This window comes from Sparus aurata, chromosome 18, assembly GCF_900880675.1.
Source record: "Sparus aurata chromosome 18, fSpaAur1.1, whole genome shotgun sequence".
NCBI classification, from domain to species: Eukaryota; Metazoa; Chordata; class Actinopteri; order Spariformes; family Sparidae; genus Sparus; species Sparus aurata.
The window spans coordinates 7578450-7591599 of record NC_044204.1 but is presented as its reverse complement, the minus strand read 5'-3'; the positions used below and the strand labels follow the sequence as shown (position 1 = coordinate 7591599).

The window sequence follows — 13150 nt, the reverse complement described above, 5'->3', positions numbered from 1 at the left end:
TGACCTTTCACCAGCAAGACCAGCATATATTGTGTTTTGGTGCTGGTCTATGCTGTTTTTTTCAGCAGGGTATGGCAAGTCTTGCAAGTAAACAGGTGGGATCAACAATAACGCATAAAATGGCGACTGCTGTCTACTGGCATGTTTGCTAAATCACCTTTTATAGCATGATGATGTGTCATTGTGTTTCAACTTGTGGCCAAGAAAATCAATTGAAGGTCCAGTATATAGAAATTGTTTTGAAACCAAGTGTAAATGCCTTGCAGTTTTCTTATCCATATCAGAGAGAATTGGAGATCCCTTGGGATTGTCATGATTCAGTGTCTTGTTGTTGTGTTGTGGTTTATTTTGACATTGTGCCCTCGTGTGTCTCTTCTTGCTTTTCAGTGTCTCCTGTGTGTTTCTTCCCCTCTGTGTGTTTCCCTTCGTTACCTCACCTGTCCTTCTCCCTCCTCACTCACCTCACCTGTTCCGGATCCCCTCAGCAGTGTGTCTGTGTATTTAGTCTGTGTTCACCCTGCAGTCTTCGTCAGTACGTTCTGTCGTCCGTCAGCCTCTGCTCGTCTCTTTGTGATGTCCTGTAGTGTTTCCTCCAGTTCTCTCCTCCTGTGTCTCCCCTATTGGTATGTTTGGATTTTGATTCTTGTTTCTGTTCTTATTTGAACTTGGCCTTTTTCTTTGCACTTTGCTTAGTTTTTAGTTGCAACTTTGTTTTTTGTCCTCTCCACTCATATTGTTTTTTTCTAAGTCTCCTGGTTTTGTTACTTTTCAGCTCGTTAAATGAACAATCCTGCCTCCCGCGTGTGTCTGCGTTATGGTCCACATCTAGTTTCCCCCCCTCAGTGCAACAGGAACCATCACTGAAACCTGTAATCTCGGTCCGTGGGAAACTGTAACTGCAATATTCACTACTTCATTATGTTATAGATTGATAGATTACAATCTGGAATGTGACACCTGTGTTTTACCAGCTGAGGTAGACATAATGTGATGCATTAGTTTAAATCTTAAGGTCTTTGTAAGGTTGGCACTCATGAAATGTAATTCATTTATGGGATCAGTCAACCAATCAGAGTGACTTATGAAGTTGCACTGGAAGTTCAACCAGGATCCTCACCTCAGCACTCTTCACAGACACCTTTTATTTGACAGCAGCCTTTGACTCAACATTCTCTCTGTTATTTCTTATCCCGTTCAGGTATTTTACAGTGGTTTTATCCAGTCTCAGTGATTCTCTCATTCTCTGTCGTTACTCCCTAATCACCTACCAAGTCTGCATACATACATACATATGCACATACACAGATTATCCGCATTTGGAATTTTGACACACTAATATTAGGGCTTTAGACCGGATCTCTAAACCCCTCTGATTATTATCAGGTAATCTGTGATGTATACTATTTTGAATGGGTACTGTATTAGAGATAATGTCATTACCTCTTGCTCCTCAATTTTAATACGTCAACTCACCGACAATATTAAACATTAATGTTAAATAATTAAATGCAAAAAGGTTGAGGTTTTCAACAAATATCCTGTATCATAAATAAATTAACAAAATTACATAATAAGTGTGTCTGTATTTTGCTCATTCGTCTGTTCCATGTACACCAATAACAGCACAATGCATTCGTTTAATAAAGCATATTATGTGCATCATATTTATATTATAATATATCATACTATATTATTATATTGCAGTAATTACATTAAATGGTGATGTTAATACATCACTGGTCTTCTCTAAGTACATTACACATTTTGGTAGCTGGGGGAAAGAGAATACATGGTTACAGAAAACTGAACTGTTCCTGTGTTGCACTGTCCTGTGCTGCCATCTTGTGGATATTTACAGCACGGCAACCAAACTTTTGAACAAAACGGGTGAGGATTGGGACTAAAATTCCTGGCATAAGGTGTTAGTTCAAAAGTTCAAACCCATCAAAGAATGAACAAGAACATTTATCAAGTGACTATTTGGACCAGAACATCCGTGCCAAGCTCTGTGTCTGCTGAATGTAAAAATAGACAACTGCTGACAGGTTTGCCATAACATTTCAATGAGGTCATGATATGTCAATATAATACAATACACAATAAAAACAATATAATACGACTCTCATTCAATTTCAAAATATGTTAATATTTCTAATATCCTATGGGACACTGTTATGAGAAAGATAAATTGCAAGTTTTTCAAATGTTTGGCAAAGTTATTTGAACATCACACCTCAATATTATTCACCGTTTATTTGTCTTGTTGACGGTGGAAGGAATTTCTGAAGCCGACAGTGGATCTAAAAATCCTCAAATATCCATGGGGATATGCAATACCCTTCTCAGACCTTCGACAGACTGAAGTGGAATAGTTCCTTGCTCGGACAGCAGGTGGCGGTAGCGTCTCACTACAAGCAGCCAGTGGAGGAAGAAGAACCATAGCAACGATCAAACAAAGATGGCGACCTGGACTGTTGTGCGCCGCAGCACTTCACAAGTCTTCAGTTTATTTCTCTTTTTTACCGCCGTTTCTTCCAACGAAAATGCAACGAGCTACAACAACTTTCACACGGCCGCGTTTGGTGATCAGAACGTAACATTCAACGATATGGACAATGATACAACGACACAGCCTACAGAGTTTGACTCAACAACCCCAACAACACTGAGCTACAGCACCACGGAGGAGCCCGTCCTGCCGACCCTGACCACAGAGCCCCTGCCCGTCTCCGACCGCCTGCTCAGTGTTGTGACCAATGGTAATCTATCGCTATAACGAACTACACTTTTAAACACATTCCCCACTTCATAAAGAAACATTAGATATGACATGACATTGATAGCCAACCTAGGCTGACACTCTGCTCTACAAAGCGACTATCATGGCTTAGTAGCCAAGTTAGCTGACTCATACAAATATAGTACTTTGACATATTCTGTATACGGTATTGGCGATGTACACCATATTGCCGCACTGAAGTTTAGTTAGCGTGTGTTGTGTCTTGTTGTGTTGCAGTTGGCAGCTTCTGTCCCTGTGATGAGCACAAGGATGTGTGTGACATCAACTGCTGCTGTGACAGAGAGTGTGGTGAGGAGGTGGCTCTGTTCACTGGCTGCTCTGTGGTCACTGTCAGGTTAGTCTCTCAGCTGTAGTTAAAGAAGTTGGGTTTCCCGTCACTGTATGGGTCCAGTGTGTAGGAATTGGGATTCAGGGGCAGATATGTCATATAATTTTCATAAATTATAATATTTTTATTAGAGTCTAATCACCTGCACTTAGAATCATTGTTGTTGATAAGCTTTAGCACAGAGAGAGCGGGTCCTCTTCCACAGAGTCAACCCAGTCTGCCATGTTTCTACAGTAGCCCACAACGGACAAGTAAACAAAAACGTTTCATATGAAATATATAAATATATAAAATAAGATTGATTCTTTTGTTGCTTCTTTTAGACTTTTGATGTTACGTTTGAAAAATACAACCTAGTTAAATTAGCCCTACCACACAATGACCTTCAGTTTCCATGTGTAGCAATATTAATAAGACTCTTTAATTGAATATATCTGAAAGGTTAACACATGGCAGTAACCTTTGTCTACACATGGTGTATTGACACGCTCATCCATGGTGTGCATTCTTTTTGTTTACAGTGGCAACAAGAAGTTATGTAGCCGAGATGTAGCATCCAGCTCTTTAAGGAGTACAATAGATGGCTATTCAGAGGTGCAGTTGTTTGTCCACAAGGAGACTAATTATGATGTCTTCTGCATTCAGTCACAGAACCGTAAGTCATTTGTGGTGTTCATTTGGAGTACAAATTACACATGAGTGAAGTATTTTTTTTCAAGAAATATTATTCTTCTGTCTAGGAGTTGATGGATTCTCTCATCCCTCACCTGCTATTCCAACTGGCAGCAACTTTGACTCGCTATTTAAACAATTTAGCAGCTTTATTTTTGGCTCCGAAGAGAATAGTGGTCAGGCGTCTTCTGCAGAGCCCCTGACTGTGTCTGGATACCGGGTAAGTCACTACTTTGAGGAGTTAACTGTTCAAACCTATTATTCGTAATTATTATGGAACAACAATGTTAATACATTAGTGCACATTGCATTGGTTTATGTTTTCAGTATGGAGACATAATGATGACAGCAGAAGACAGTGGGCAGAGGGGGATTTTCTGGCTGCCAGCTCCTACTGTTACTGCTGACTGTGTGGACACCAGTCCTGCAGGTAACTACTATACATTATAATGTGACCCAATGTCACTTTTGTCACTGTGGCAGATGTGAGACAATGATAAATGCTGAAACATACAGTAGTGAACAAGAGCATATAAAGAAAAAGGTCATTAAGTCAGCAAACTGACTCGATAAGTATTAAGTAGCTATTAAGAAAGGGAGCAACTGATTGATTGAGGAAAGTATGTTATTATACTACCATTGAGACAGAAGGTAGTTCGTTCAGGTGCATGCAGGGGCAACATAACAGTTGAAAAAAACAAATTGAGAAAAGTAAGTTACCAATTAAAAAATAGGTCATGAGGTGCCGTTTAGCTCAGTTGGTAGAGTTGGATGTGCTGAGGCTCTGCAGTGGACCCGGGTTCAACTCCCAGCCTGGGTCCCTTTGCTGCATATCACTTCCCCTCTCTCTCACCCTGTTTCCTGTCACCCTCTTCAGCTGTACTATCAATAAAGCCATAAAAGGCCAAAAAAATAAATAAAAAAATAAAAATAAGTCATGAATGTAATTAATTAAAGGCTGCAATAAATGAAAAATGTTTTTGCACTGATTTAAATGAGCTAACAGACCTCAGGTTTTCAGGAAGCTTGTTTCAACTGTTGGGTACAGAGAAACTAAAAGCAAGGGTGCATTTTATTACATATGAATCCAACCTTTAATTCATAAAAGAAAGAATTTGCTATTTTACTTTATACAGTTAAGTTGTATCCCATGAATCCCTCAAACTCAAGTTTATACTGCACTGAGATAATGAGATGATGATAATTCCAAAAATTACACTAAACTAGTCTGGTCCCAGACCTAGGAATCACCACCCATATCTCTGATTTGTTCAGTAATCTAAGTAGGTCTGGTGTTTTGCCAGAAAATCCTTAAGACCTATTAAAAGCTTCATTGAAGGTTATTAACTGTCTGTCTGACCCTTGGTCAAAACCCATGTGACACTGACTCTTCAGTGAGCAATCGTGTTTCTGAACTGTCTCTGGTTGTGCTCACTTTCCCCCCGTTTTGGATGCACAATTGACCAGTCACAGATTTAAGAAAAAGAGTGTCATCATCCTGGCTAGCCTGCTTCATCTATTCCAAATATCAACAAAAAATGGTTGTTGTTGTTGTTGTTGTTGTTGGTTAATTTTAATTCACTCTTAAATCTGGCATGGCCATAGCTGCTGTATTGATTAGTTATTTCAAAACAAAAAAAGTACATTCATATATAATGTGAACTTGTGTTTTTTTAAAATAAGGTAGTGGAATAAGTTTATAAAACATATGGAAACTACAGTGTAGTTTTTACTACAGATCCTTTCTCAACCTCCAACGTTTCACTGGTGTTATATTAAACTACTACAACACAAGTACATAAGATGGCATTTATGGTTGGACCTGCGGAGTTTACTTATGGACATGTCAGGACTGCTGTCATAGTACATCCAGCCTACAATGAACAACGTACAAAGTGCAACTCAAATTAAAGTGGTTGATTAGTTTAGATAACAGTCTTAACAATCTGGGTAATACAGAGGACATTCAGGAGGGTGGTGCCATTATGTTTATTCAGAAATATAAGGAGAAAATCCTTCATGCTTTCGTATTAAGATTATTTCATCATTATATGCCATCAAGAGTGTTTCTTTGTTCTCTGGTAAAGGAATAGTCTGACATTTTAAGAAATAAGCCTTTTCCTCCTCATATTTCATTGTAACCTTTGTTTTGCTTGTGGTTGCTTTGGTTTTTCCTATTTTTCTCCCCAGCATTCCTACAGGATCAGAGTAATCGGTGCACTCGGGATCTGGTCCTGGAGCAGGACTGCAGCACTCTGCTGGCCCTCAGCATTGACACTTACACCAACATCCAGCTAATTGCTGTGAGTCCTACATTTACACTGCAACCTACTGCTGCTCCACCATCAAACACTCTTACTTTCCATATTATCTGTCAGTGGTGTTTCATGCACCCTGAGAGGATATAGCAATTAAAGGGGCACTTTACCAAATTTACAGAACATGTGTCTTTTGCCAGTTCCCTTACTGTATGGGAGTGCAATTGTGCTTTAGCCATTTTTCTCTACCTGCTCCATAAGTGGAGATTTAACATTCAGCAGTTATTTCAGATCCAAAAATTATGTGGTCAAACACCAAAGTCACACAAGTATGCAAACAAACTAACTGATCTAAGCAGCAGTGGGCATGCAAACTCCCATGTTCTGCCAGGTGAAAATAATTTTAATTGTTAAAGGAGTCTGATGACCTTCAAAAAATCAGTAGAAACCAAACAGACTACCAAACTTACATTTTTAGATGGCCACGTACACCAATCAGCCACAACATTAACACCCACCCACCCCAAATCCCCCACCCCCCTGTCTGAAACCCTTTAATATTTTAGTCAGTTTTTCAGGATGAACTTTACTAGTGATTTCCTTTAATTTTTTGATAACGAAACAAGGTATTGTGGATGTTTGTACAAAGGTTGCACAAGATGAACAAGCTACTGTACTGGAAATGCTTAGAATACAGAGAAACTCTGCAACAGTGAATCCATTGATGTTCATTTAAAGATGTTTAATTCAATCTTTTTTACTTGCCAGGGGAAGAACACAGTTGCAGATGTAAGTATGTCGACTTTTTGTGTGTTTAACTCTGAAACAATTAGTGAGTTAATTAGTTGATCTACAGAAAATCCCTTGATATCGCTTTTTGATAATGGAAAAGCAAACAACTGTATAACAAACTGAACACTACTGCTTAATGGAAACAGAGCTTTATATACATACATAATCATATATACTTTACATGTATGTGTATATAGCCATACTGTCTCTCCATGATGTGAAGAGTTCGAGTATACCATTTGTCTGCACATTACTTTAATATGTAATTGTCTTTGTTATTTTTCAGCTGATCCATGTCTTCAAAGGTTTACCCCTTAAAACATCCCATGTTGTTTTAGTGGCCAACATAACCTCAACATCTGATAATGACCTTCCACCTTAGTGTTGGAGTGGAGACATATTCGAGAATGCAATTGTTATTGGGTGCTATAGAATAATTAAGGAGCTGCATAAATGTTTGTGTTTAAATGGGACTGCAGATGTAAAACTCTGATGCAATGCATTAAATGGTCATATTTATGTTTTAATTGCACATTGTCACTTACCATTAAAATTGAAATTGAAAAATGTTCACACAGCCCCAGTCTAAGCAGGAAATTTAGCAAGACACCGAGATTTATTTTGCTCAGAGTAAATAGGTCACCGAAACATGTGGCAAGCACATGGATGCAATAAGTTAGCACAGACAGGTTGAGGTGAAATGCTGCAATGTAAAGACAAGAAAATGGACATTTCTCCAATAACTGTTGCTCAGTTCCCAAGAAGGAGGAAGTCATGAGTTATTACACCACAGTGCACTGTTGCTTTACACAACTCCACACTATTCAATAATACCATACTGACACAGGTTTGTTTCACCTGCCTTTCATGGAACTTTATACTTGACCCACCACAGGCTCCTGTCTGCTTTTATTAATGCCAAAACACTGCTATAATGCAATGTTTTTAAATTAATCTGTACTATACTGGCCCTATAATAACAACATATCTGTAACTATGGAAACCATAGGCTGCCTGGAATTTTGGTAAAACACAATGAAGAGTTTACAGCCATGGTAGCAGCTCTGTAAGTTGTGCTTCCAGCTAAATGTTTATCTCAGCATGCCCACAATGACAATATTCTGATGTTTAGTTATTTTTTACCATGCTTACAATCTTAGTTAAGCATATTTGCTAAATAGCCCCAACCAGTAAGTACAGCTGTGGCTGTTGAGAGTGTCATTGTTTTTCAGATACTTGGTCATAAACCAAAGTACTGTGCGGATGACATTTTTGGCTCGATGGTGCCAAATGGACAGTCAGTTCACCATGTTTATCTGGTCAAAATTTTATGGCTATCCATCCACTAGTTGTTGAGATATTTTAGTCTGGATCAAGAAGAAGTTGTGGATCCACAGGCTTTACCATCATCATCAATGTACAAAAGTAACTCGGCACACTGTTGTCAGTTGAAAGCAGGGGATGATGATGAAAAAATGTCTGCAAAGATGACCAATTTATGTGTGTTTCTGTTTTGTGACACTGCTGCAGGTTGTTCCTGTTCAGGTGTCTTCAGTTATTCTGCAGTCTGTAGATGGGACTCAGACGGAGCTACAGATCAGTGATGGAGAAAATCTCAACCCTCTTCTCCTGAACCAGGCTCTCTGTGCTAATGTGGTGCTGAAGGTGATTCTAGCATACTCCAACACATGCCTGAATCTATGTTTATGGATTTAAAGCAATATATTTCTTCAGTTTATCTGAGGAATCCGTAAAGTATTAAGAATGTTCCCTTAAGTATTGTGTTCCTATCAAACAGAATATACCAGTAATCATAATCATAATCATTTTTGTTGGTGTTTTTTACACTTAGGTTGGTTATGTGATGACGTACAATCCAGCTGGTGAGATGGTGAATGTGACGGTGTCTGTGGTGCTTGGATTTGTTTCTGAAGGAGCTGTGCCCCTGGAGCAGGAGTTTCTTGTCACATTTGTCCAGGTAGTGTCTCAACAACATGTTTTCTATCTATCATTGAGTGTTATCCATAAAAGGGTTGCTTTTTTTTCTACATGAGGAAGACGGAGGGAAAGAAGTCTTAGTAGTGCTATGTTGCACTTGGATGGCTATTTAAAGCAAAGGCAGTATTTACAGACAAAACAGGTTTGTCTTTTTAAAAACCTGTATTATTTAAAGAATGGGTGTAAATGTTGTTAATGATTTCCAGTGTTAAGTCTTATAAGGTCACAGTCATGAATTCATCTTCATACTCTGCTCACCTAGGAGGTAGAGTTGCCCTTAGGCCATGCTCTGGGTAACATCGAGCAGCTATAAGAGAGACAAGATACCTCCATAACGGGGATAATAACAATGACAATAATAACAGCCATACTAATTTCAATATAATAATAATAAATATATATATAATAATTATAATGTCAATGATAATGGCGATGATGATAGGACCACAGCTGCATTACCAACCATGATCCATGAAAACCTGTGAGACCAGAGAGCCCAGAGACTCTGGGGAAGAAGCCAAGTCAGTAACATGCATTACTGAATGTGTACAGGTAGAGAGGAAGAGAGAGGAGCTTGGTGCATCATGGGAAATCAACAAGCAGTCTAAGCCTGTGGCTGCATAGCTAAGAGCCTGTGCAGGTCCTTACTATAAGCTTTATCCAAAGGAAAGTTTTAAGCCAACTTTTATAGGTAGAGAGGGTGTCTGCCTCCCGAACCATGAAAGTGTCTGAATGATGATGGAGATAATGAAAAGATGAGACTGCTTACTGATTGCTGACAAAGCTACACATATAGTAAACCTTGCCTGATTCTCTACTGTCAAATAAAGCTGTAAAATGACCCTGTGGATTGTTGCCAGTAAAGAAATTATAATAAAATATACCTTTCCTTAAATGTTTAGGGGTGTTATAAATAGTTCACTCTGATTAAGTAATAAAAAGTTGGTCCTGTGCAATCTATAAATGTAATAATTGAAAATGTGTTGATTTTAAGACTAAATGTACTTTGTCTTGTGTCTACTAAACAGGAGGACGAGGAAGAGGTGGCTGTTCACTACAGTGGAAATCCAGGTTATGTGGATGGGCTACCTCTTGTGTCAGGAACAAGATCAGCAGAATATCCTTTATCTGAGAATTCCACTACTTTTAAACCTGGGCCCTATATTTACATATTTTGGCATGTAAATGATTCACATATACCATTTTTTTTGTGTCCACTAAAAGTGCTTGTTTTTGTCACCAACATGCTATGGTTGTTATTCTGGTTCGGTGTCTGAGTTCAGAATTTTCCTATAACACTGAACTTCCCTCACCCTGATTCATAGATACTATGAGTGGTGGTGTGAATGGTTTTAAAGCTGTCTGGGAAGGGAACTCAGTACTGCATTGTAGGTGGGTGATAGGTAGTGTGGTAGGCCACCTCCTCTGTTCAAAGACAGTCATTCCAGTTTGACATAGATGGAACTGAAGTCCAGTTGCCTACAACATAGCATGTAGAATTACCATGGCCTGGATGACCGAGAACCCTCATCAACATGATAATGTTCTGATGCTCTATATTGCCCAGGATTTGTCCTTGACAGGGGTCTTCACTGGGATTGTTCAGAGCGTCGACCCCAGAGACACCTTGTCTCTTCTCCACAGTACTGAGGACCAGGACTGTCTGCTGGGACCACATCAGCATTCCCCTGTCCTATTCGGTGTGGACTCTGTGTCTGGTTGCACATTAAGGCAGGACATCAATCGCACTTAACAAATCTCATCACTATGTGCAGGTACAGTGTTTCAGTCTTTATACATAAGTGATGGTGACTTGTCTTGTCTCTGCAGACTGGAGGATGCTGGCAACTGTTCCCTGGTCTCTCAAATGCTTCTGGATGTTCTGAGAGGACCAAACTATTCTCAATATGTGGCATCCTTTGGAAACTCCCCGTTAGGCAATCCACTGGACTGGCTACCAGTCAACAACTTCAATCTCGATGTGAGTACAGTTAGACCAGTCAGTTCCTGAATCTGATGGGAGTGGAAGTAATGTCTCCGAGGAGTGCCATTACTTGCTTGTGTTTGAGTGGTTGGTGTGTGTCAAGTGGCATCTATATATCTATGTATCTATATATCTATCGATATATGTATCTATATATATCTATCTGTCCATCTATCTATCTATATATGTGTGTGTGTGTGTGTGTGTGTGTGTGTGTGTGTGTGTATGGAGACGGCTTATGGTAGAGAAGTGAACATTCAATTCACGGGCAACAGCTCTGGTTAGGTGGACATTCCTGCAGTCAGCATGTCAGTTGCATGCTCCCTGAAAACTTGCAACATCTGTGGCATTGTGCTGTGTGATAAAACTGCACATTTCAGAGTGGCCTTTTATTGTGGCCAGTCTAAGGCACACCTGTGCAATAATCATCTGTCTAATCAGCATCTTGATATGCCACAACTGTGAGGTGGGATGGATTATCTCGGCAAAGGAGAAGTGCTCACTAACATAGACAGATTAAAATTAAGATTTAGACAGATTTGTGATCAGTATTTGAGAGAAATGGTTCTTTTGTATATATAGAAAATGTTTTAGATCTTTGAGTTCAGCTCATGAAAAATGGGAGCAAAAACAAAAGTGTTGAGTTTATATTTTTGTTCAGTGTGTGTATATATATGTATGTATATACACACATAGACTTGGCAGAAATATGCGCTCTACTACATCATTAAACCAGCATTAATCAATGCTATACATGTTTCCATGGCGCACTTTAAGTTGTGTATGCAATATGCTATGAGGCCACAATCCAGCAGTATGTTTGTCATCTGCAGGAAGCACAGAGTTGCAGCATCCCGCTGTCATTTCATTTAGAAGTTGAGTGGACTAAATACGGATCCTTGGTGAACCCCCAAAATCAGATTGTAAGCATCAGAGAAATCATCCAAACCAACACCACCAGTTTGGTAAGATTTACCTTTTGAGAATTATTACGAGCAAAAATACATAGAAGATGCATTGACAGTCCAAATATTTTCTACTGTGTCTGATGTCCTGTTCTCCCACAGGAGCTTTTATCTGGAGGCAGCAGTATCCTGTCAGTCAGGAGCTCAGTGTCCTTTATACCAGTGTCTGCTCCTGCTCATCCCGGTTACAGAGCCACGCCGACCATTGATGCCAAGCTGCCATTTGACTTCTTCTTCCCTTTTGTCTGAAACTTTACCTCACCAGTGTACGATAAAGTTTACCATACACCCTGGTAGGTGGCCCCTCTGACGATAAGCTCTGTGTGTTCTCTCAAACTTTAACTGTATATTGTGTGAATACTGTACATAGGATTTGATATTGAAAAATTGGTACTTTGTGTCAATCTTCACTTTGATGGCTGGAAGAATAAAAATCCACGAGCCTCAGTTGTCCTTACTTGAGTATATGAGTTTAATACTAACACATATCTGTTGACAGTGAAAATCTTGGTATAACCTACATACGTGAACACAGCCACACCAAAAGCTGTCATCCGAGGCAGTGTGTTTGTAATTCTTGGTCAATGCCATCCGTTGGCTCATTATTGCTCAAGGAGTTAAGGGAGAGAGTTTTTTAACATCAGTATGCCACATGTGAAGGACAGAGACACAGTATCAAAGATGATTAGGAATTTTTATGAGAGAATCAAATATTATCACACATTTCATCCACAGTCCCTCGCTGTTTGATCATGAGATCAACACCACCAATCATCAACTACATCTAACTACTGTCTTAACTAGTAAAATACCACTATTCCATCTAAATATGCGAGTCTAAACAGATTTTTTAAATGCGGGCCTATTGATCCCATTCCCACTTCCTGTAGGCATGTAAGCGTTACACTGTACGTCACTGACATCATGTTTGATGTCACAAATGTCACAACCTCGGATATTGATTAGTTTTACTACCATCATTTGAGCCATTTGGTCCAATAACATTTGAAAAGTCTAGAAGAGCAGCACGATTAAATTATTTTATCCCCATCAAGTTAGCCGGCTCGGTCAGGAATGTAGTTATTTTCATAGCCACGAAGTCAAGCTTTTTTGGCTTCACTTACATAGCAAGTCATCAGGTCTTCTTTTGGTGAATTAGACAACTTTAGTATTGGTCCAACACAGGACCTTGTGGAACCCTGTGACTAACTGAAGGAACTGCAGTGAGGATGCAATGTTAACTTGTAAGAACTGAGACTTTTTTGTAATTTTTGTACACCAAAGATGTTAATATGTATATTGGAGTTTATTCTTTCTATTCTATTTCTCACCTTTTAAATTATTTTGATTATT

General features: G+C 39.2%; 1 protein-coding gene across 2 annotated transcripts; it reads left to right on the top strand.

Annotated features, from left to right (window-relative positions):
• Positions 1 to 527: 527 nt before the first annotated feature.
• Positions 528 to 12903, top strand: tctn1 (tectonic family member 1). Of its 2 annotated transcripts, none has more exons than XM_030395332.1 (15): positions 528 to 623; positions 2277 to 2759; positions 3017 to 3134; positions 3650 to 3783; positions 3869 to 4020; positions 4128 to 4230; positions 5991 to 6103; positions 6827 to 6847; positions 8381 to 8515; positions 8703 to 8828; positions 9877 to 9965; positions 10442 to 10579; positions 10679 to 10829; positions 11666 to 11797; positions 11900 to 12903. In XM_030395332.1, the coding sequence occupies exons 2-15, from the start codon at positions 2459 to 2461 to the stop codon at positions 12044 to 12046; spliced, it is 1860 nt and encodes a 619-aa protein (XP_030251192.1). In that variant the 5' UTR covers positions 528 to 623; positions 2277 to 2458; the 3' UTR covers positions 12047 to 12903. The 2 variants fall into 2 exon arrangements, with proteins under 2 accessions (XP_030251192.1, XP_030251193.1); XM_030395333.1 differs by having other exon boundaries at positions 534 to 623; positions 2289 to 2759.
• Positions 12904 to 13150: the final 247 nt, after the last annotated feature.